Raw genomic sequence first — 25,345 nt, 5'->3', positions numbered from 1 at the left:
AAAAGAAAAAAAACAACCCTGCAATAGCCTGAACACCCCACAGAGCAGAGACCTTGCTTGCTGACAGTATAGTGGGCAATTTCAAATGAAACAAGGAGCTGATACTCTCGGACCCCTGCCTTTTGAGTGGTATGAGGAATAGATCTGTGTCCAGTAATATGAAAGCTAAATCTTGAACAGCGTTTGAAATATCGTTTTGACATATACAGAAGCCAAGTTACCGAGATGGTTGCCATAGCAACAAAAATTAATCCAATCACACCGGTGATCTGATCAGGCTGAGATAATGTTATGAGGAATAGATATCTGCAATATGAAAGCTAAATGTTCAACGTTATTGAAATATTGAACTCATGGACAAAAGTACATGAACAGATTATTATCGATCGGTCTGATGAAGCCCATTTTAATGTCCCCCATCTCCGACCTTGTCGGAGGGGCAGGGGATAAAAATGTTGAGTATCAAGAACTAAAGGACCCAGGAGGATATCTCCAAGGGGAGTATCTTTCCCCACATTTCCCATTTAGAGACACACTCATTACTCTTACGTTGCTGACTTACAGAAAGTTTGAGCTGGGGTCAGTAGAGGGAGCATCCATGTTTGCAACTGATACAATCATGAGTCTCCAGTTTAGGCCTTGTGGTCTTGGTATCATCTCTTGCACAGAAAGGTCATCATAGGCTGTCTTGTCCATGGCTGGGGCAGCAATGGTGGATGTATTGGCTTTGACCTCCACCAAAAGAGGTTCTACCCTGCATAATCGAGGGTGTGGGTGGGGGGGAAAAAAAGTCATGAAACTTCATAATAATGCTTTACAGGGCTCATCATAAATTTTCCATCATTTCACTATAGTCGTTCAACATGTTCTAATTCACCACATATATATATATATATATATATATATATATATATATATATATATATATATATATATATATATATATATATATATATATATACATATATACATACATACTACCACTGCTCAACAATCTACACAGAGAAAAGACAAAAAGATATAATGTTAAAATCTGTATCTTAAAATGTGATAGTCCAGTACGATTGAAGATAAGTTAGACACTTCCATGACACTTGATCAAAGCAAACACTTCCTTGTAACCAGCATCCTTTACCCTTCCCAGTGTGAAACGTTACATGTCTCCACCTACCAGTCAAACCCGAATTCCACATGTGCATCAAAGATAGCCACCACTGGGCCAGTGGCCTCTCTGATGCCAACATTGCGGGCATAGTTTCTTCCTTTGTGCTTGGACAACTGCAGCACACGTATCATGACCTTCCACTCCTTCGCCAGTAGCACTGCTGCATTTTCCAATTCAGCTGTCAACTTGACTGGATTGCAAATGGTGCAATTCACATGGAAAGTGGGAGGGTGAAATGTCAGAGGTCAGATTTACATTCTTCTGAGCAATGCAAAAGTCAGATTTACCACCTTCTAAGTGAAGACAAATAATCATTTAAACGAATAACACTGAACAACAAATTTCAAAAATTTTTTTTTACTGGAGATGTGTAAAGTGATTAAGACTAATTTGGGTACGCTGATTTCAAAAATCATAACCGTTTTGCTGTATCACGTCAGGATTTTCAGGAACAGAAATATTCCCATTGCCTAGAAGTCAGGATTTCAATGAAATTTACATATGTCTTTAACATGTCTATTTCGTACAATTGTTGTTAACTTGTGTTATATTTCTTTCTTTCAGATAAAGATGAGTAGGCGTTCCTGTACCAATCATCCTGACAACTTCTGTTATGTCTGTGGTCGGTATACCAAAAAAGATCAACAGCGAAGTATATCTACAGCAGTGAAAATGAAGGCCGCCTACTTTCACTACTTCGGGTGTAAGGTGGGGACCAAGAACAGAGCTGGGCACCACACATCTGCTGCACAAGCTGTCACACAACCTTGACTCAGTGGTTGGTGGGCAAGCGCGCGAGCATGCCATTTGCGGTGCCCATGATATGGCGTGAGCCGCAGAATCATCATGATGATTGTTATTTCTGCTGCACAAGCATCGCCGGCTTCAACAAGAAGAATAAAGGTCACATCAAGTACGCTGACTGCGTCTCTGCTCGTAAACCTGTGCCTCATGATGACGAGAACCCCGTTCCAACACCTCCAGCTGATCAGAACATAGCTGTAAGCAGTGGTGAAGAGGATGGTGATGATGAACCTTTTGAACCCGACACTCAAGAATCACACCTTCTGAACCAGGGAGACTTAAATGATCTTGTAAGAGATCTCTCGCTGTCAAAGGCGAAGGCAGAGCTGCTTGGATCAAGGCTGCAGCAGTGGAATCTACTTGAACCTAACACCAAGATATCCTTGTTCAGAGCACGTCACAAAGACATGGCTGAGTTCTTTGAGATGGAAGACACGATGACATTCTGCAGTGACATCAATGGTCTGTTGAAAGAACTTGGGTGTGATCACGATCCTGCAGACTGGCGCCTCTTCATCGACTCGGGGAAGAACAGCTTGAAGGCTGTTTTGCTCCACAATGGCAACGAGAAACCATCAGTCCCACTGGCTCACGCGTTCAGCATGACAGAGACCTATGAGACTATGCGGCAGCTGCTTGGTTCCATCAAGTACAATGACTTCAACTGGCACATCTGCGGAGACTTGAAAGTGGTGGCGCTGTTGTTAGGGCTGCAGTCAGGCTACACGAAATACATGTGCTTCCTTTGTCTCTGGGATAGCAGAGACGACAAGAATCACTGGACGAAGAAAGATTGGGAAGAGCGAAAAGAGCATGTACCTGGTCGACACAACGTGAAGCATGTCGCCCATGTCGACCCAGCCAAGGTTTTCCTTCCACCACTCCACATAAAGCTCGGCTTGATGAAAAGTTTTGTACGGGCAATGGATCTGAATGGGCGTGGGTTTCTATACCTCAAGGAAAAGTTTGGCAACACCTTGTCGGAGGCCAAGATCAAGGCTGGTGTCTTTGTTGGACCGCAAATCCGACAGATTATGAAGGACGAAACTTTTCCGACAACTCTAAACCCCAAAGAGCTGGCAGCGTGGAGGAGCTTCAAAGCTGTGACGGACAACTTCTTGGGGAACGAGTGCGCGGACAACTATGAAGAAATAGTGCAGCAGCTGCTGGAGTCATTCAGGAAACTTGGCTCCAGGATGTCCCTGAAAATCCATTTCCTACACCAGCACCTGAACTTCTTCCCTGACAACTTGGGAGCAGTCTCGGACGAGCACGGCGAGCGATTCCACCAAGAGATTTCACTCATGGAGACGCGTTACCAAGGGCGGCACAACCCGAACATGATGGGCGATTTCTGCTGGTTCCTGCATCGTGAAACTGACACAGAGCAGCACAAACGCAAAGCCAAATGCCTAAAGCATTTTTAATTACATTCTAGTGGAGTTTTTCTGTAATTTCTATAATTTTGAAGCATTCATGATGAAATAAATGAATAAATGAATTTTTGTAAATTTCATTGAAATCCTGACTTCTAGGCAATGGGAATATTTCTGTTACTGAAAATCCTGACGTGATACAGCAAAACGGTTATGATTTTTGAAATCAGCGTACCCAAATTAGTCTAAATCACTTTACACATCTCCAGTAAAAAATTTTTGTTGTTCAGTGTAATCCACAGAAGAAATATATTCATCTTAATGGATTCTGCCACATTTTAACATGACTGGATTGTACGTACGATGGCTGCTTGAATCGTCCACCAGGATGACTTCACGCAACAAACGTATCGGTGTGTTCCGCAGGACCGAATGCAGAGAGCGCAACACCACAGACAGTGCATCATTTCCCAACGTCAATATCACACTCACATGTGGTAGCGCCAAAGGGTAACTCCTTCGTTTGCACCTGAATACACAACATCGAGACATGCATCACATGAAACTGTGCATACAATTCTGAAACTGCACCTTACACTGTACTTTGATCGCTCAGTGTAAGGAACTTGTAATTGGTGAGTGAAAACACCACTATGAGTGTAATCCATTGTACTCTGTAACTTCAAGATACCCCTTTTGAAGATAATTAACAGCCTTATTTAATTAAAATTAATCAAAGCTCATCCTTGGTCACCTCGTTGGGGTCTGAATTTGCCTTTTTGGGGGGCCTGCTTAACAATGCCTTGACTTGGAATAGGCTGCAATGGTTTCTTAATGGTAAAGTATTTTTTTTTCACTTTCCTCACTTGTATCATTGAATGCCTGTTCATCACACCTACGAATTGCTGTATACATGGCAATGCTTATAATCAACCGAAGATGCCAACATTTGTGGCTTTATTTAATTTCCACACATGCCATAACCTCGAGAATCTCTTAATCTCAGCCGAATATCAAAATTAAAACTTCTTTATTGACTTCAGCAGTCGTTCAGAATGCTAAAAAAAAAAAGTGTTCATTTGTCCAATTCGGATATCACCTGACATTGCGGGTGCATGCTGTTTATATAACCAATCGGCGATCGCTAATTGCTTGCCAAGCCAGCCATTCTTTATCAACAGTTTCATTGGAGTGCTTCATTGAGTGCTTAAGCCACTTGGCAAGTGCTCTACAATATTCGCACTGTCACTGAATATATCAATCGAGCTGAACAAAGTTCAAGGCCCATTCAGCCGCGTTTGGCCCCGCATTGTCATGTGGTGCATTGGGTGGTGGCAGGCTCACTGAAAATGTGAAATTTTATTTAACACCACATTTCCCCTATTTGTACGATCTTAATTCATTTTATGACCTGTCACTTCAGCATAGATAGATTACTAGATAACTTTAAGAAAATTAAACATTTCGTTTTGAAGAGTTTCTTCAACCGTTTCATTGGAGTGTTTGCCTGAGTGGTTAAGCCACTCGGCGAATGCTTTTCAAGCTTCGGTGGCGGCACGGAAGCGCAGTTCTACGTGGAGACATTTCCAGAGTGAAGAAGGCATAATAAATTAGATGATCACAATGAGTAACAAATGTTTTCAGTAGTTCCAAAGCAATGAATCGCCACATCACGGCAGGATAGCCGAGAAGTACGCATATTTGCTTGAAGCTGTCCAGCCTGGGTTCAAATCCCGACCCAGCTATAAACTGTCATCCCGGTATTTCACAGGCAGGGTGATTAATCAGTGTGTGTGCAGTCTCTCGGATTGACGTTAAATTGGACAGCACATCTGCCAGGATCCCCCCTCTCCTCTCCCCCTTTCCTCCTCTCACCAATTCCCTCTCTCTCCCGACTACCCCCCCTCTCTCCCTCTCTCTGCCACCCCTCTCTCTCTCTCTCTCTCTCTCTCTCTCTCTCTCTCTCTCTCTCTCTCTCTCTCTCTCTCTCTCTCTCTCTCTCTCTCTCTCTCTCTCTCTCTCTCTCTCTCTCTCTCTCTCTTTTTCTGGCACCCCTCTCACTCTCTCTCTCTGGCACCCCTCTCACTCTCTCTCTCTCTGGCACCCCTCTCACTCTCTCTCTCTCTCACCCCTCTCACTCTCTCTCTGGCACCCCTCTCTCTGGCACCTGTCTCTCTCTCTCTGGCACCCCTCTCTCTCTGGCACCCCTCTCTCTCTCTGGCACCCCTCTCTCTCTCTCTCTGGCACCCCTCTCTCCCTCTCTCTCTGGCACCCCTCTCTCCCTCTCTCTGGCACCCCCTCTCTCTCTGGCACACCCCCTCTCTCTCTCTGGCACCCCTCTCTCTCTCTCTCTCTCTCTCTGGCACCTCTCTCTCTCTCTCTCTCTGTCTCTCTCTCTGTCTCTCTCTCTGTCTCTCTGTCTCTCTCTCTGTCTCTCTCTCTGTCTCTCTGTCTCTCTCTCTGTCTCTCTCTCTCTCTTAGCCTGATATTCAAATTGTTGAACTGTAATTGGTGGGTATTCAAATGGTCAAGAGTGCACTATGTTTCCAATATACATTATATAATTAGTACAAATTTTTGAAACTACAGCATTGAAAAAAGAAGACAGAAAATTGCTCGTAATATTTGGGCTGGTGTGATGATCATACCGTATAGGTCTGTAGTCAGGGAGGTCACGATCTTGAGAAAGTTTGTCGCTGAGGTAAGCATTATAGCCAAACAAAGAGAAAGCTTCCAGTGCTTCCTGTTTCTCTTCCAACAACAGATCTTCACCCCAATGATCAAACAGGTGGCGCTCCAACAGCATTACACCTTCCTTTAGACTTTTCTCATCCAAACTGTTTTTGGGAATCTGCTGTACTGCTGCAATTTGCTGCTTTGATGCCCTCACTGCAGGACCCTGAACACCATTTTGGAGAGGTGCTGGGAAAACTGCTGCTGGCTTTGATGGGGCAGGAGCAACTGCCGCTGGCTTTGGTGGGGCAGGAGCAACTGCCGCTGGCTTTGGTGGGGCAGGAGCAATTGCCGCTGGCTTTGGTGGGGCAGGAGCAATTGCCGCTGGCTTTGGTGGGGCAAGAGCACCTGCCGCTGGCTTTGGTGCAGGAAGAGCACCTGCTGCTGGCTTTGGTGCGGGAAGAGCTACTGCCACAGGCTTAACTGGAAGAAAAGCGCCAACAATTGGCTTGGCAGGCGCTGCAGGGGCGCCTGCGACAGGCTTGGCGGGGACTGCAGGGGCACCTGCGACAGGCTTGGCGGGGACTGCAGGGGCACCTGCGACAGGCTTGGCAGGGACTGCAGTAGCGCCTGCGACAGGCTTGGCAGGGACTGCAGGAGCGCCTGCAACAGGCTTGGCGGGGACTGCAGGAGCGCCTGCAACAGGCTTGGCGGGGACTGCAGGAGCGCCTACAACAGGCTTGGCGGGGACTGCAGGAGCACCTGCAACAGGCTTTGCGGGAACTGCAGGAGCACCTGCAACAGGCTTGGCGTGTGCTGCAGGAGCGCCTGCAACAGGCTTGGCGTGTGCTGCAGGAGCGCCTGCAACAGGCTTGGCGGGGACTGCAGGAGCGCCTGCAACAGGCTTTGCGGGGACTGCAGGAACACCTGCAACAGGCTTTGCGGGGACTGCAGGAGCGCCTGCAACAGGCTTTGCGGGGATTGCAGGAGCGCCTGCAACAGGCTTGGCATGTGCTGCAGGAGCGCCTGCAACAGGCTTGGCGGGGACTGCAGGAGCGCCTGCAACAGGCTTGGCGGGAACTGCAGGAGCACCTGCAACAGGCTTGGCGTGTGCTGCAGGAGCGCCTGCAACAGGCTTGGCGTGTGCTGCAGGAGCGCCCGCAACAGGCTTGGCGGGGACTGCAGTAGCGCCTGCAACAGGCTTTGCAGGGATTGCAGGAGCGCCTGCAACAGGCTTGGCATGTGCTGCAGGAGCGCCTGCAACAGGCTTGGCGGGGACTGCAGGAGCGCCTGCAACAGGCTTGGCGGGGACTGCAGGAGCGCCTGCAACAGGCTTGGCCACATGCTTTTTCGGAGCTGCATGCTGAATTGTCTTTCGCCCCACAATTATGGGACGTGGTCTTGGTGGGGGGTCTTCATCATTATCTGGCAGTTCTAATGCTGCTTTTTCAAAATCATGCAATTTGGGAACTGCTTGTTTTAACCCTTTTCTGATCTGGGCCCAGTCTTGGTGCAGTTTGTCTAGAGCTTCCTTTTCCAAGCCATTTTTATAGAATTCGTTTCCTTCAACTCGATCTTCTTCTTTAATGGCATCTTGTTCGTCCCTCTGTGGACCTGCTGCTGCGTCATGTTGTTTTTGCTTTTTGATCTCTGAGAGCAAAAGAGAACAGCAGACAAGTTAGTTTTCAGACAATGTCAAGTAAACAGAAGTAAAAGAGATGTTTTAAAAATCCTTTGTCAACTACTCCATTGCAATGTCTCAGGGATCAGTACTCGGACCATTACTATTCATTATTTACATCAACGATTTGGATAATGAGGTAAAGAGTAAACTTTCCAAATTTGCAGATGACACAAAGCTTGGAGGTGAGGTGGATAGTAGAGGGGGTGGTGATAAGATTCAAGAAAGTAATGATACTTGTATAGATTGGGCAAAAGATTGGCAGATGAAATTTAACCTGAGCAAGTGTAAGGTGTTGGGGATGGGAAAGAACAATGAAAATAGAGATCACAGGATGCAAGGGGTAATTTTGGAGCATGTCACACAGGAGAAGGATCTGGGGGTGGTAATAGATACTGGAGGTAAGCAGGCAGCACAGTACCAGGCAGCTATTGGTAAAGCAAGTATGGTTTTAGGTTGAACTCAGAGGGGGATCAATTATAAATCAAAAGAGGTGGTGTTAACATTGTACAGGAATTTAGTGGGGCCACATCCAGAATATTGTGTGCAGTTTTGGTCACCACAGTTCCGGAAGGACATCGATGCCAGAGAGAAGGTTCAGTGCAGGGCAACTAGATTGATTCCGGGTCTAGCTTGACTCAGCTACGAGGAGCAGCTGAAGGAGACAGGGCTTTATACACGAGAAAGGAGACGGTTACGAGGAGAAATGATAGAGGTGTTTAAGATAATGAAACGTGAAGATAAAATAAGTGCAGATGAATTATTCAACAGGGTACTAGACAGTGATAAGACCATGGCCATAGCCTGAGAGTAAAGAAGAGGAGAGTTAAGATGGTAGCAAGGCAGGGGACTTTTACTCAGAGAGCAGTTAATGCATGGAATGGTCTCCCTGTCAAGGTAGTAGCAGCAGAAAAAGTAGATAAGTTTAAATTAGAATTAGATAGGTACCTGGAAGTTATTGAGATGGAGGGATATGGGGATGTTGTTTGGACTTTTAGGTCGTTTGAGCATTGATGGGTGATTGTGCACATGTCTACGGAGTGCTGTTGGTGGGGGTCTTGTCAAGGGGTGTTGTGTGATTGATGTTGTGTGTGTTTTAACCAAGTCCATGCCCCCTCCCCTGAGGGGAAGAAAAGGAAAAAAAATATTTGAAAAAATACAAAAATTACAAAACTCGATCATGTAATAATAATTATTTCTTGGATGTGAGGGTCTTAAAATCCTGACCCTCACCCAAGTATTCATCAGAATAGTTATTACTTATAGAAAGTACATGTCTGCTTGTAGATGCTGTTGTTGTTGGGGTTTTAAGGTAACCCATGCAAGGGATGGTGATTACATCATATGAATAAAGACATTTTAATTTGTGAACCTCCAACTGTATGTTTGTTTCATAATAAATGGTTCACGAGCGCCAGTCAGAGTGACCACGATATTCGTAATGTCTGTGTGTCTGTCTGTCTGTCCAGAGCATAACTCCGTGGACATTGATCCGATCTTGATGAAACTTGGTTATGTGTTCGATATCAATGTCCTGTTGTGTTTTCCTGGATGAGGGCATGGCTATGCCCATTGTGGGCGGAGCCACACCCCAAAAATAGCCATTTTTAGGGGGTAGTCGGATTAGTCGGAATGGAATGGGTTCTTCGGTATTTGAATAGCAAAATTAATTATCTAAAACTTGTTGTTGTCCGATTTTTCATTTTCGTCCCAAGGTCAAGATCACAAGGTCAAGAACTTAGAAAATTGCGAATTTTGACATAAAAATCATACGACCGCCCAAACTTTGAGAGCTCGGATGACAATATTTTTTATGCATAATCTTGAGGTCATTCCACACCTAAAGTCTTGAAACCATTTTGCTCTATCTCGAACACCTTGCCCGTGGCGCCCCCTTCAAGTTTGTTTTTACGCTGATTTCATCAATGTATGGATAATCCGAGGAGTGTGAAATGCCATATAGCCCATATGACATTATATTGTTCCTGGAATGTTCCAGAGGAAGTTTTGCACCAAAGGTCTTTAATCCTTGACGTTTGACCTTTAAAGGCCACAAAGGTCAAATTTTCAAAGTTGTGGGAATCGAACCGGGTTTTCGACCTTCTTCGACGAATCAACTCCAATAAGCTATAGCACGTATCCTGTTTCCTTATTTTAATGTCCACAACATTGTTTTGTGACCTTTAAAGGTTATGCAAAGGTCAACATTTTGAAAGTTGTTGAGCGAAACCGGGTTTTCCACATTTTGCAGCTAATAACCTGTCACTCGTACCACATCATGTTGATCATTTTTATAACGTGGTCAAAAATTATCACATTGTCTCATCCTTGACTTCTGAAACAATCTACATCGTCAAATACCGCTCGTGAACCATTGTCGTCTTCAGACTTGTACAATATTATTACCTCTACCACCGATGGTGGATAGAGGTTATCTTTTCACCCCTGTTTGGTTGTTTATCTATCTTTGAGCAGGATATCTCAAAAGGTTATGGACGGATTCAGATGAAACTTGGTGGACAGATTATATGTGTGACAAGGACAAATTGATTCGATTTTGGTGAAGATCCTAATCCAGATACAAAGATATTTTAAAAGTGATTCTCAGAGAGAGAGAGAGAGAGAGAGAGAGAGAGAGAGAGAGAGAGAGAGAGAGAGAGAGAGAGAGAGAGAGAGAGAGAGAGAGACAGAGAGACAGAGAGACAGAGAGAGAGAGAGAGAGAGAGAGAGAGAGAGAGAGAGAGAGAGAGAGAGAGAGAGAGAGAGAGAGAGAGAGAGAGAGAGAGAGAGAGAGAGAGAGAGAGAAAGAAAATGACACATCGTATGATATCTCAAAATGTGGTGGATGGATGACAAAACTCGGTGGATGGGTTGGTTAGGTGACAAGAACAAGCCAATCAGATTTTGGTTCAGTTCCGGATGCAGATCTGGCCTGTCATTGGGATACATAATGTAAACTGTTCAGGCTGGCGGAGGTTTGCACTCTACCGCGTGCCATTCCAGTTTACTCTGTAACAGAGTGGTGACCTGTTCAGAGTTGAATCTCAGCGAATGGAAAAGTTAACGACTCATCGTTGATGAACCCACATTCTGGAAGAGTGGAAGGAGATGATGACAAATCGTCTGATGATAGATGGATGGATGGATGGATGGATGGAAGATTTGCTCACGTCAGCAAATATTTTAATGCATCTCAAGAGGCACAAATATTATAAGGATTTATTTTCCCTGATTGATGATAACGACTACAATGGTCCTTTGTACAAACATGTTATACATTGATATTATGCTTCCAAGGTTTACAATCATGGCCATATATTTGTTCGAGAAACTTGTTCACAATTTTTTTTTTAATGTTAAAAACATGTTCGAAGTAAAGCAAATGGAATGAGATTCCAGCAATTCATTAATACACTGTTGGTTTGGCTCCCTCCCTCCCTCCCCCTCTCACAATCTCAATTTGTACCATGTAACGCATGGGAACAAACACGCATTCTGTCCCACCACTCATCGCCCCAAACCCCATGAAAACACAATACGCAGTGGTCCCTTTTGTTTGCTGTGGATAATGTTTTGATTCCTTATAACCTTTTTTTCCAAGAAATGTTTTTTTCTCCAGCCAAAACAGGTTCCACAACCCCAAATTACAAGCTTTGCCCTAAAGGCAATAAAACTTTCAACGCAATGAATTTAAAGGTCAATTTGCGACATCAAAAGAACCCCACCTTTTATCTGCAGACATAATTAACGACTGTCCTGTTTTCTGCTTGCTAATTCGCAGGAATAAAGAAAACTCAACAATCTCTTCTAATTCCATTCTTTCATTCTATGTTTTATCGCTCACTGTCCATTTTCTTCTTTTACTTTTTCCTCTTCCAGGTGTTCTGTTTTTCATTTATTTCAAGAGATCTTTATGTGATAGCCCAGCTGGCACAGTTACATTGGACTAATGTTGTCTTGACAGTGACCTTTCTGTTGGGCCAATATAGATTTGATCATCGGTTGAACGTTGGTCTACCATCCCAACGTTGGTGCAGACCAACACTCCAACGTTGGCTGATTGTAGTCATAATCCACAAGGCCAACCAGTTCTTTCTGTCGAAAAGCTAATGTTGAACCAACGTTGTCAAAGTGCTTGTGACACAACGGGATGACTCCGACGATGCAAATCCAAGACCAAAGGTGGTCCAATGTTGATGTGCATGCTGGGTCATTTTACAATGGTCGTAATTGCACTTGAATTTTTGTTTTTTTGTGGAGTGAAGTGAAGGCTCATGGAAGAGCGAGAACATTGAATGGACCAGGATGCAAGAGAACAAAAGGGACAGAAGAGAGAGAGAGAGAGAGGGGGGGGGGCAACACCAACAGCAGGGTTGAAGGATAAAAGAGAGAGACTTGGACAAATAAGGGATGTGGCCTGTGGGGAAGAGTGAGGGGTATGGGAGGACAGCGGGGTGGAAAAGATGGATACAGAAGTATATTCTCAGAGAGGAAAAACTGGAAAGAGATGGGCTTGGGGGTGGTAGAGGGGAGTTAACAGGGGTAGAAAAAATCATGGTTTTGGATGGGGGATGATCTGAGATAGTGAACCTATCTTGAAGACCTGGAAGGAATAATGATATTGGAGAGAATGTGGAAGAAAGAGGAATGAATGAGTGGAGGTGAGCAGTGATTCTGCATTATCAAGAAAAAAGTACATAGAAGGAGGGTGTTGCCAGACAGTCCTTTTGGAGGGAGATAGGAAGAGTGTGAGATTTGCCAGGATTGGAAAACATATTCCAAGTTTTGACCATCTTGAAATTTTGTCAAGGTCTGAGGAGAGGGAAGAGGCTGCTGCCTGCCAATCGGAAGGATGAGGGATGTCACAGCAGAGAGTGGAGTCATCAGCAAAGAGTTAAAGAGGATTTTACAGAGTTAGAGAGATTATATTTATTGATGGAGATTAGGATTAGGATAGGGCTGAGAACACTGCCTTGAGGTACTCTAACCTTAACAGAGGGATTTGGCTGTGGTAAAAGACTGCAAGCCTTATTTAACAGGGCAGGTTTACCAAAAGTATTTGGAAAGCAAACCCAAACTCGAATAATACCCTTCGGACACACAGTATACACACACGCACACACATATATATATATATGTATATATACTGTATATAACATTTATATGTCAAAACATATATATATATATATATATATATATATATATATATATATATATATATATATATATACATATATATATATACATACGTGTATACATTTCCAAAAATGCAATGTTTGTTGTTGGAAACATAATTTGGCTCCTCTGGTGAGATTTGTTCTGTTCGGTATCTCTATTTTCAAGGAAAGATGTAAATTTCATCAAATAATGGATATACAAATGAGGTGCTCAGCATACGTGGGAACTCCTTCAAGACTGTTGGAAAAGCATTCCAGGTGACTACGCCATGAAGCTGATTGAGAGAATGCCAAGAGTGTGCAATGCTGTCATCAAGGCAAAGGGTGGCTACTTTGAAGAATCTAAAATATAAAATATACTTTGATTTGTTTAACACTTTTTTTTGGTTACTACATAATTCCATTTGTGTTATTTCATAGTTTTGATGTCTTCACTATTATTCTAAAATGTAGAAAATTTTATATCGCCGGTGGGGGAATAAAGCAGATGTGATGCCATATAATAATGCAGATGTGATGCATAGGGGAATAAAGCAGATGCAGATGTGTCTGCGGACGTCCTCCTGCAGTTGGGTTACTTCTTATTAGGAGGTTGGTGGCAGGATTTGCACTCCAGCCACCGTAAAACGCTTCATTCCGCAAAACGCAAAAACGCAAAAAAATCTGAAAACCCACTCCGTGGGAGTACCTCCTGTGCAGCTTCCCTTCGCAGGGCAGCTCACCGGATGATGGGATTGGGGCAAAGCCTTCGGGACCCCCAATCTTTGATAGGAGGGAAACCACGGGGTAACATCCCTGGGTCAGATTGCGGGAGAGTGTGTCGGAGTGGTGCTGAGGTGTCGTCCACCAGACGGCGGTCTCCTTGGGTTAACCTGAGGCGGTCCCTTCGGGTGGGTGCCTGGAATGTCCTATCCCTAAGAGAGGATGATCACCTGTCTCTGTTATCATCTGAGCTCAAGCGTTTGGACATCGGGATTGCAGCTCTCTCTGAGGTTCGGAGACCGGATTGCGGCGAGATAATGGTGGGTGGTTACACCTACTATTGGTCTGGTCGCTCTGATGGTTACCATACCCAAGGAGTTGCTGTAGCTGTGTCCAATAAGCTGACCCCAATGATAATTGAGGTAACACCGGTCAACGAGCGTATTATGAGATTAAGGATTCGTCACTCCTTAGGTGTCATTTCCCTGGTCTCTATTTATGCTCCGACTGAGGCGAGTGATCTTACCGTGAAGGACACATTCTACGCCACACTCGAGTCTGTGGTTGATCAGTGCCCCAGACGAGATACACTTCTAGTCTTGGGGGATTTCAATGCATCGACTGGAACTGATAGGGATGGTTATGAGGTGTGTGTTGGTCCCCATGGGTCAGGAACTATGAACCAGAATAGCACTAAGTTCCTTGACTTTGCAAGAAGTCATGGACTTAGGGTGGCTGGTTCATGGTTTCAGCGCCCGCAAGCTCATCGCTGGACTTGGTATTCCAACGCTGGCGGTGTGGCAAAGGAGATTGACCATGTCCTCATTGACGGTCGTTGGAGGATGATCCAGAACTGCAGGGTCTACCGGAGTGCTCAGTTCCTCAATACTGACCACAGGCTTGTTGTAGCAACTCTAAAGCTGCACCTTAAATCCTGGAGAATGGTACCATCCCAGCCTAGGCTGGATGTTGCCAAGCTCAGGGATGAGAGAGTAGCTGAGGAGTTTGCGAACAGGCTGAGTGGACACTTGGGGGGTCTGGGTGCTTTGGGGGTCCTGAAGAGTTGTGGAGCACCTTCAAGACCACCGTCCTTGATGTTGCCGGTGGATGCCTTGGAGTTCACCGCAGGGCAAAGAAGAATTTTGTCTCTCAAGGGACACTGGATACCATTGACCAGAGTCGCAGGGCCAGGCTGAATGGCAGAGCTGAGCTGTTCAGGGAGCTGAGGCGTAAAACTGTACGTGCACTGAGGGTGGACAAGGAGGCCTATGTGCGAGGAATCTGTGAGGGGGTAGAGCATCACCTGTGGACAGGTGATTCTCGTCCCGCTTACAGGGGAATTCGCGCATTACGTTCATCCAAGCCCATCCCTCGGAGCACTGCAGTTCGAGCAGAGAGTGGTAGGCTCTTGACAGAGGAGTCTGAAGTGAAGGCCCGCTGGGCCGGTTACTTCGAGCGGTTGTACCAGGCTGATCCCCCAGCTGTCGAGTTGGACGTCAAGGGTGTTACAATCCCTGTTGCTGACCCTCGAATCAACTGTGGTCCACCATCGCTTGTGGAAACACGGGCTGCGGTGAACCAGTTGAAACGGGGCAAAGCTCCAGGGATCTATGGCATTCATGCCGAACTTCTCAAGGCTGGTGGAAATGCTGCACTCGCGTCGTTGCATGCAGTTTTGTGCTCTGCCTGGAACACAGGCATCATCCCAACTGACTGGAAGAGGGGCCTTGTTGTCCCTCTCTGGAAAGGGAAGGGTGATCGCCAAGACTGCAACAACTACCGAGGGGTGACGCTGCTCTCAGTGCCGGGCAAGGTCTTTGCTCGGATAATTCTTGATAGGATTCGCCACCATCTGCTTGAGCACCAGCGTCCAGAGCAGTCAGGCTTTACACCAAAGAGGTCAACGATTGACCGTATCCTTGCACTTCGTGTCCTCACCGAACGCAGACGAGAGTTTCGGCAGGGGCTGCTTGCAGCCTATGTTGATCTCTGTAAAGCGTTCGATTCAGTGAATCGGGATGTCCTCTGGAGGATTCTTGGTCTTCGTGGGGTGCCACCAAAACTGATCGATCTGATGTCTGAACTCTACTCTGGTACTGAGAGTGCTGTGAAGTGTGGTGGTACCATCTCTGACTTATTTCCAGTTGTTACTGGAGTTCGTCAGGGGTGTGTACTTGCCCCCACACTTTTCAGCACTTGTATGGACTGGATTTTTGGGAGGATGTCGGAGAGATCAAGTTGCGGTGCATCGTTTGGCAATGTCAAGATCTCGGACCTTGATTTTGCAGATGATGCAGTCATCTTTGCGGAGACTTTAGACATCCTCTTGGGGGCCCTCGAGGTGCTGAATGAGGAGTCGGAGCCGTTGGGATTACGGATTTCTTGGGTCAAAACAAAGATCCAGGCTTTCGGTGACATCTTGGATGCTGCTGTCCTGTCTGTGTCTGTTTGTGGTGAGGATGTTGAGGTCGTGGATAGATTCACTTACCTTGGCAGTGATATTCATGTCTCCGCAGGTTGTGAGCCGGAGGTCAATAGACGTCTGGGTCGGGCCTGGGGAGTCATGGATTCACTGGATCATGGGGTGTGGCGCTGCCGGTACCTGTGCGGGAGGACGAAAGTCCGAGTCTTCAGGTCCTTGGTACTTCCAGTCTTGCTCTATGGGTGCGAGACTTGGACTTTGACCAAGGATCTGAGACGGAGACTTAATTCCTTTGGTACCAGGTCTCTTCGGAGAATCCTTGGCTATCGCTGGTCGGATTTTGTGTCCAACGAGCGGTTGCTGAGAGAGACTCGGATGAGATTTGTTACCTGCATAGTCCGTGAGCGTCAGCTGCGGCTGTATGGACATGTGGCTCGTTTTCCTGACGCTGATCCTGCTCACCAGATTCTCTCAGCGAGGGAGTCTCATGAGTGGAGGAGGCCAGTGGGCCGACCACGTGCCTCATGGTTGCAGCAGGTTGACCATCATCTCAAGGAGATGGGGATGGGCCTGGCATCTGCCTGGGGGATGGCCAGACGGAGGCCCCTGGAGTACCGGCGGAAAGTGGACGCAGCGACGCGCTGTTCTGGCACATGCTCCCATACCTGACCTGACCTGATGCCATAAGCGGGTGACCCCTTCCATGCTGATCAATTTGATTCCAGAGTTTCTTCTCTATCTTAAAAATTAACAAACCTGTGATCATTTTATTTTAATCAATTGAATGCAGTAATTTTGATGGAGGGGATTGCCATGGAAACCATCCTGACAAACAGCTGCCACCAATTCTGGTTACACCATCACTTTTCTGTCATCCTATATGTTAACCTGAAAAAAAACATGGTGTGCTTTGTTTTCGGGGGAGGGGGGGTGGGGTGTTTGACATCGTCTACCGATTTGCCACATCTCTATATCATCCCCCTGGAAGAGCCTTGTGACATCAGGTCAAGTCCATTTGTCACCCCACGAGTGAATCAGAATGATTGGGTCTGTGGACCTGGGTCAGGATCACTTCGTTGGCTAAAGGTTACCATCAAAAATGTTTCAAGTCCATACTTCAACATATTAATGATACAAAACACCAGTGTTCTGAAAAATCCATTGCATACTCACCCTTGCCACAAGACTAAGCAAAGCGATGCCAGTGAAATTACTCCTTTATCAGCAAATATATTAGATGTCATCGATTTAATCCGTACACACAGGGAATACGAGGTAGGGGTGGAGAGAATTAAACGAGGGTGGAGGAGTGTGGGAGGATTTGAAAGAGAGGGGTCGAGTCTGGAAGAGAGAGGAGTAAAGGGAGTTGAAGAGAATACTGCAAATTTTGCATATTGCATGTACTGTACTTGCATCTAATAAATAAATGCCATTTTCTGTCGGTTTGTTTGAGTGCAACACCAACCACGCCCAAAATACTGGGCCAATTGCCACCAAACTTGGCACATGGAGCACGTTCGACCTCACGGTGAACGTGGGCGAATTGGTTTCATTTGTTGTCGCGGGGGTTCGGGAGGGAAGGTCGACAAAAATTCTCCATGTAAATGAGATTCGTGTCGTGCCACACGGTAGTGGTGGCAGAGGGTATTACAATTCAGCTGTGGAAATAACTTGCATTTTTCACTGTACAGGTCCCCACAGAGTGGAAAGCCCTAAAGCCAACCTCCAAGAATCAGGGGAGGCAGGGGAAGGGGGGTGGGAGTCCAGAGGGAGGGCAAGGGGGTAGGAGGAGCACTCCTAGTATTTAATAAATTGACAACTGGGGCTGGCAGGATGGTGTACACTCCCTCGAGGTATGCACATTTGCCTCTAAACGGTACTGTATTAGAAAATTGCATATACATATACAGATATATAGATCCAGACAAACAGTACTGCACAATAACAAGCTTCTCGAAATCTGCCTGGGTTTGATTCCCGATCCAGTGATCAACTGTCATCCCAGTGTTGCACAGGTGGGATGATTCATCAATGTGTGTGCCAACCCTCGGATGGATGTTAAACTGGGCATCCTGTCTGTCAGTATTAGTTGGTGGATGTTAAAGATCCCACGGAGTCCTTCGCAAAGAGTATACGAGCTATCGCCGGCACCCTCAACAAGTTACAAATTCCTGCCCAAGCTACTTAGTCAAACATCAGGCCTGGCCAGCTGGTTCGTGAAAGATTTGGGCCTAAAATCTGCCCTGACCAACTCCACAAGAATGTGGGAATAATTGTTGCCGTTAAAGAAGAATAATAATAAATTGATGACCTCTTATTCTATCATGCCGGATTAACATATGTTCCAGCCTTTCGTAGCAAATACATATTAGCAGTGAATGACATATCGACACAAGACATAAAAATAGGACTACTGGACCTGCAGCTTATCTGGACCCTGGCTGAATGTTGTAACCCAAATTTGATAGAATTCTTACTGGTGGGTCTGGTGAGGAAGATTTTTGAAGGAATTTACGGTATTTTCCAAAAAATTTACCAAGTCCGCCATTTTGACACACTTCCGGTCATGTTATCGGCATGCGATCGCAATTTAACATCACGACCCTGTCCTAATGTTTCAATCCAAATTTGGTAGCATTCTGACGAGTGGGTCTGGAGAAGAAGATTTTGAAAGGAATTCATGCAATTTTCCCAAAAGTTGACTCAGTCGGCCATCTTGACACACTTCTGGTCACGTGATCCTCCCAACTTCCACAATATAATTAACATCCCTACCCTACCATAATGTTGCAACCCAAATTTGCAAGCATTCCGACAGGTGGGTCAAGAGAAGAAGATTTTGGAAGAAATTTGCACGACGGCCATTTTGACACACTTTTTTTGTATTTACCAGAGGTTTGTATGAGAGGGAGGGGAGACGATGAGAGCAGGCATGGCCAAGGTGCGGGAGAGCGATGGAAGAGGTGAGGTGATAGGAAGGATGAGACTTGGTCGAGGTATTGTGAAGAAGGTAGCGGGCAGTGGGAGGTACAACATTTGAGGGGTTGGGAAGGGGGGGGGTGCTGAGAGGAAGGAAGGAGCATGTTTGTGGTGATGAGTTGTACTGATTGAGAGAGTGAGATATATCTGTTCAGTGAGAATGGAGTTGGAAGCCTGAAGTTTGGTGAAAGTTACAGGAAGAAGAAAGAGGGGGTAGAGAAACGTGGTTACAGGAGGTGTAACGTGAGAGGTTAAAATAATATATATGTATATTTTTTTTAAGATTATGTAAGATTAGGTAAAGGAAAGGTTGAAGAAAAAATTGTGAAGGTGTATGGTGAATGTGGGTTGGAAAAAGTAGGAGATGGTAGATCGGCAGGAGAAAGAAGAGTTGGTACAAGAAGTCACGTGGTTACATGGGGTATGATGTGAGGTAAAAGGTATTTCTTTATTGTATTTTTTTATATTTTGAGACGTGAAACAGAGGGTTAGGTTGAGAAGGATAGAAGGAGGGTGGAGGAAAAAGTGGAGGAAATAAAAACTGATGGTAAAAAGGAGAAAATACAATAAACACGATTGTGCACACAAATGGGAAGAAGGTTAGGCCTCAAGGAAACCCGCAATGAAAATACGACAAAAACTCAACAATGAGCACAACTTTTAACACAAGACTGAACTCGAAACAAACAGAAACACAAATATTGCAAAGTGACAGGAAGAACGTGACAAAAACGACCGGAAACCTTATCTTTGAGAAAGTCGGCAGAGACCCTGAAGAAGAACTGCCACCGTCGCTCAAGAACCGGAACTCACTTCCGGTAAAGGTGATCAGCATGGCCTCTGGAATTTAACACTAGGACCATGTCCTAATGTTGCGACCAAAATTTGGTGGGATTCTGACTGATGGGTCTGGAGAAGAAGATTTTTGAAGGAATTTATGCGGATGTCGCAAAAATGGATTGTCGGCCATTTTGACAAACTTCTGGTCACGTGATCAGCATGGCCTCCGCAATTTAACACTAGGACCATGTCCTAATGTGAAGACAAAAATTTGGTGGGATTCTGACTGGTGGGTCTGGAGAAAAAGATTTTTGAAGGAATTTATGCGGTTGTCACAAAAATGGATTTGTCGGCCATTTTGACAAACTTCTGGTCACGTGATCAGCATGGCCTCCGCAATTTAACATCAGGACCCTTTCGTAATGTTGTAACCCAAATTTGGCAGCATTCTCTCTTGGTGGGTCTGGAGAAGAAGATTTTTGAAGAAATTTACTAAGTCGTCCATTTTGACGTACGTACTTAGTCATGTGACTGGAACGAGCTATCCAATTCCTGTTTCCAGTTCCTGCAAAATTTCAGCCGGATTGGCCCAGCAGTTTGGCCGAAGAAGTCGCAAAAGGAGATGGACAGACGGACGGACGGAGGTTGCGCGATGACAATTCCTTATCTGGAATGTAAATTAAAATGTAAATTCCAGATAAGCTAAAAATATGGTGAAGGAAAATTTGTGCAAAATAATTTTAAGACGACTGATTAAAATAAATGTAGGCCGACATCAATTACATGATCAAGTTGTATGAAAGGTGGTTCTTCATGCTTATTAGTGTGTGCTCAAACTTCCATCTCTCCCAACACACCATGAAAGATGTTTTCCAGCCGTTCTTCCATTCGACCCATGCGGTTTTCCACAACATGGTGCTCCGTCCCAACCAGTTGTCTTCGATTTTGCTCATACAACTGCACGTTCCTCATGCTGACCTCAGTTGCAACAGCTGCCATTCCCCACAGGCGCATGAGGAACACAACGTTGGCGATGGTACATAATCCCAATGCCACATAGCACAGTGTTGGTGGTTTGCGGACACCTTTGGTCATCCTGTCTCTCTTTGCATTCCTGGGGGGGGATGACTGAACAAATGCGCAACATCCCTTTCATATCAAAAAACACTTTATGAAAAACATTGATTTGATTTTACTTGAAAAAACAAAACATTGTCAAAGTTTAAATTCTATCAGTCAATTACATTTGGTGCATCATCATCAAGTACCATGCCCTATGCAAACCGTTCATGCTGCCAAAGCAGTTACAAGGCTACAATCCTGGTTGGGTCACTCTTCTGAATCAGGAAGTTAGGGCCACAATTTGTAATTTGTTCAGGCCAGGTGCCGGCGATAGCTCACCTACACTTCACGAAGGACACCACGGGATCTTCAGCATTCACCAACTAATTCTGGAACACGGGATTCCCATTTAATATCTATCCGAGGGACGGCACACACATTGATGAATCACTCTGCCTGTGATACACTGGGATGACAGTTTATAGCTGGGTTGTGATTCAAACCCAGGCTGGACAGCTTAGAGGCAAGTGTGTGTACCTCGAGGCCATCCTGCCAGGCTTTTTAATGCATATTATATAACTTTCCTTCCATAATACTCTCCCTGATACTGTTCAAAGAGTATACGAGGTAATCATATTGTTTCGAGTTCCACATTTCACCAGGGAAATATTAATGTAGAATGTAGTGGGGGAAAAATAGCTTCTACCTTTATAGACAGTATCTTAAAAGCAGGGTACTAGGTTTGGCAGGATAACTCATGTTATCGTCGCCTTAGTCTATATTCTGGATTCAATTCTCAACGCAACAATGAACTTTCCTCTTGGTGTTTTACAGGCTGAGTGTTGCATTGATGAGTGCACCATCAATTGTATGGGCATTAAGCTGGGGACCTATCTGCCATGATTCGTTGTTGGTGGATGTTAAAGAATGCACAGCACCTTTTGACAAGAATAAACCATCATGTGCCAATGCCCTGACCAAATTCTAAATTTCTGCCATAACTTACAGGAGGCACTGCGTCAACAGCATGGCTGGACTGCTAGAAATGATGCAATAATTTGACAGGACTTCCCCATCTCATCCGTCTCTCACCCTGACTGCTCCCTCCTATGCTTTGTCATGTCCAGGTGGTTGTGTTGCGGTGTATCCTCATAACTCCCTTCCCCACAGCCCTTACTCCTTTATGACCCCATTTAACCCGATTAAGTATCTATGGCTTCATTTCTCTCTTGGGAACAACCTCTTGTTTCTGTGTGTGGTATACCATTTCCCAAGCTATGACGACATTATCTATGAGACTCTTTCTCCAGACATGGATTTTCTTCCATCCTCCTGCCACAGTTCTCTCTTTCTAAACTTTAACTGCCACCATGTCAGTTGATTTGTTGTCAGTCCTCAAGCTCCAGGCCATGGTATTGCAGTGAAGACCTTTTGAAAATACAGTGCATCTAAATTTACTCAGTTAGTCTCTTTTCCGACTCACGCCTCTCAAAATGAGCTGTCATGTTTTGTTATATTTGGTCATGTAAAACGTTTCCTCCAGCCTGTCCTGCTCCTCCTCCAATCCATTTGATTCTTCTGGTCACATTCTAGTGGAAGTGTTCGTCTCCTTGACAGTTTTTCAGAGAACTGCTAAGAAACTGACATGCATAGCAGTTCAGCATGGCAGATTAGTCTGGTCTGAAATCTGTTCACTCCCTTGTAGACTTGTCCATTATCTCGTTGGCTTATGACATTAACAATTCCTTCCAGAATAGAGTGCTTCCTCTGCTTCACCAGTTCATCCCATCAAGTTTCCAACTGTCCTATTCCACATCTATCGAGTCACACCCAATCATGAAAAGCAGCTTGCATTCTCCACCTGTAATACAAACCCAACTAACAAGAAGTTAAAATCCCTCTATATAGCTAGTAATCAGTGTGCATCAGTTATTTGACAAACCAGATAGAGCTCAACTCAACCTCACCTGTGGTCAAACCTCTCAAGTCTCCAAGCAGCTAAGTATTGCACAAGAATGAATGAATGCGCAACATACTTTTTGTTGTTTTTTTGTGGACATGGTTGAGGCTCATGGAAGAGATAGAGCAGAATGGAAGGGAACAAAATGGAAAGGAGGAAACACCAACAGCAGAGTAGAAGTGAGAGTGAGATGAAGGTGAGGGTGAGAAGGATACATGGGGTGAACAATCTGCACACAAGCTGAATGCAACACAGCAAGAAGAGGAAGGAGAAAGTTGGGATGAAACAGAAAAGGAACAAACCAACCAACAACTAACAATCTATCTATTGACTTGCTGATGACTCCACCCTGTACCATGACATCCCTCATTTTTTTAGACACACAGGCAGGCTCTGCTGAAAGGATCTTCCCTCTCTTTAGAACTTGAAAAAAAAAATCACAAGCTGGTCAAACACTTGGAATACTAGCTGGCTTTGGAGGCCACCTTGGAAATATGGTTTGCCCAAGAAAGATCATGGTTGATGGTGAGGCCTGAAAGTTTGAGTGACTGATTAAAATGACCACTCTTAAAGTGGTTTGCTCAGGAAGTAGATGAGAGGACGCCAGATGAGTGGAGTCAGCTGAGGTGCCAATTGAAGTAAGGGAATAGCTGGAGGGGGGAGCATATTCCAGAGACAGATTTCACAAGGTGCCACGAGGTTTTAGAGGAGGAACACAAGTTTGAAAGGTCATTCTTGAGATTGACCGGATGTTGTTTTCTGTTTTTCCTGAGAGTGGACACACACTTATTGTGGGCTTTGTGGAATGATCTGAGGTTTTTCTCTGTACCAGCGGTGAAAGGATCGGTAAGATAACTGCAGATGATATGGTATCAATCTGTACATAAGGGAAAGCAAGTTTGTGTGGAAGGATTCCCAGGCAGTATTATCAGGAGAAGTGGAAATGAAGGACCAGTCTTGATATGAGAGGGCAACTTGTGGTTCCTGCCAATCAGCTTGAGTAAACTGCTAGACTCCACAGCACTGAGGCAGCTCTCTGACAATAGACAGGGAAATGTGGACTCTCACAAGCACATGATCAGATGAACCTATTGGAGAAGAAGAAAAACAGGATACATGAGTAGGAAAATTCATCATAAGCAAATCCCAGATGGGAGAAATCCAGGTCAGAAAGTTCACTGATTGGGTGAGGCCCATAGAGTCACAGAAATCCTTTGCCACAATTATGCCATGGTTGGTTGCAGAGGTACGAACACCCAGCCATTCAGCCAATTGGCATTGTGACAGTTGAAATCACCACATATGTGGAAGAGAGAGTTGGGATGGGTGGTTTTAAGATGGTCCATCTTGGCAGAGAGGGAGATGTAACAGGAGTCATCCCTGTTTAATCTATGTTTCCAAAATTATTCATTTAATAAAAAAAAAGGAATAAAGGTAAGGTGGGATCCTTTTCGGTTTTTACATGTTCCAAGAAAACCTGAATAACAAGCTTCTAGAAATCTCCACAATTACAAGACAAAATACACTCTTATTCCTCACCATATTGACAAGAGATGCCACACTGATTTCAACTGTGGCCGTATGAGTACAGAATAATGACATTTTATTCTGCGTGGGCCCCACAGTGGGGGTATTTCCATGATTATAATAACTAATTTCAGAATGGTATCTGGACATAGATAGCTATGCATCATCATTGTTCAGAGGTGGTTGGCTTCGGTGCTGCCTATGATTCCTACTCTGTTCGATTTTGCTTCTGGTGTTCCTTATCGAATTGTATTTGAAATTGCGATGAGGTTGTTTAATTTGATGTTTCTGAGGGAGAGGTTATTCCAATGTCTTGTGGTATTAAGTATGTAACTATTAAGGTATGTCTCAGGTGACACTGGAAAGGCACAATGCGGTTGGCGTTTCCTCTCCTGGAGTGGATTGCTGGGTTGACGTATGGTGGTATTTCAAAAGCAACTTCATGGTGTACTGCCTTGTAGAACAAGTATGAGCCTACGTAGCTGTCGTCGATGTTGCAATGAAGACCACTTCAAGGAATTAAACATTGACATAACACTGGAGGTTCTGGCATAGTCAATAGAGACAAACAGTGCTGCACATCGTTGTAACATTTCCAGTTTATTTTCACGGTAGGATTGGTGGGGATCCCAAACTGATACTGCGTACTCAAGTTTGGGATGTACCAATGCCTTGTACGCAGCTACCATAACTTTTGCGTCACATTTGGTTAGATTTCTCCTTACGAATCCCAAGATGTTGCTTTCATCATTCACAACATGGTTCACATGATGATTCCATGTCATGTTGCTTGACAGGTTGACACCAAGGCTCTGCTGAAAGGATCTAAGGTTTACCCTCATCATGCAGTATATGAAATCCCGAGGTTGTCTGCATCTTGTAGCATTTTGATGGGTTGAAAGTCATTTGCCTTCGTAAGACCAATCCCACAAAGAGTTTAGATCTTTCTGCAACTGCACTTGATCTTCCTGTCCATGAATGGGGTGGTACAATACGCAATCGTCATCAAAGAGCTTTATCTTGGTCCTTTCACTGAT

The 25,345-nt window shown here is 44.9% G+C and overlaps 1 protein-coding gene across 1 annotated transcript in view; it reads right to left on the bottom strand.

Annotated features, from left to right (window-relative positions):
• The window catches only part of LOC147029877 (uncharacterized), a 66,486-nt gene that overhangs the window by 32,067 nt on the left and 9,074 nt on the right, over nt 1-25,345 (bottom strand). Inside the window, exons 4-8 of the mRNA XM_085873341.1 lie at nt 20,617-20,887; nt 5,994-7,668; nt 3,708-3,874; nt 1,172-1,355; nt 563-754 (exon numbers count right to left, since the gene is read on the bottom strand). Of these exons, the coding sequence (XP_085729467.1) occupies nt 563-754; nt 1,172-1,355; nt 3,708-3,874; nt 5,994-7,668; nt 20,617-20,854 (2,456 nt within the window). The 5' untranslated portion in view covers nt 20,855-20,887. The remainder of the gene's footprint in view (nt 1-562; nt 755-1,171; nt 1,356-3,707; nt 3,875-5,993; nt 7,669-20,616; nt 20,888-25,345) is intronic.

The sequence above is a fragment of the Eptatretus burgeri genome, chromosome 3 (genome assembly GCF_056783735.1).
Source record: "Eptatretus burgeri isolate ZD-2024b chromosome 3, Ebu_testis_v1, whole genome shotgun sequence".
Taxonomy (NCBI): domain Eukaryota; kingdom Metazoa; phylum Chordata; class Myxini; order Myxiniformes; family Myxinidae; genus Eptatretus; species Eptatretus burgeri.
This window is presented reverse-complemented; position numbering and strand designations above follow the sequence as displayed.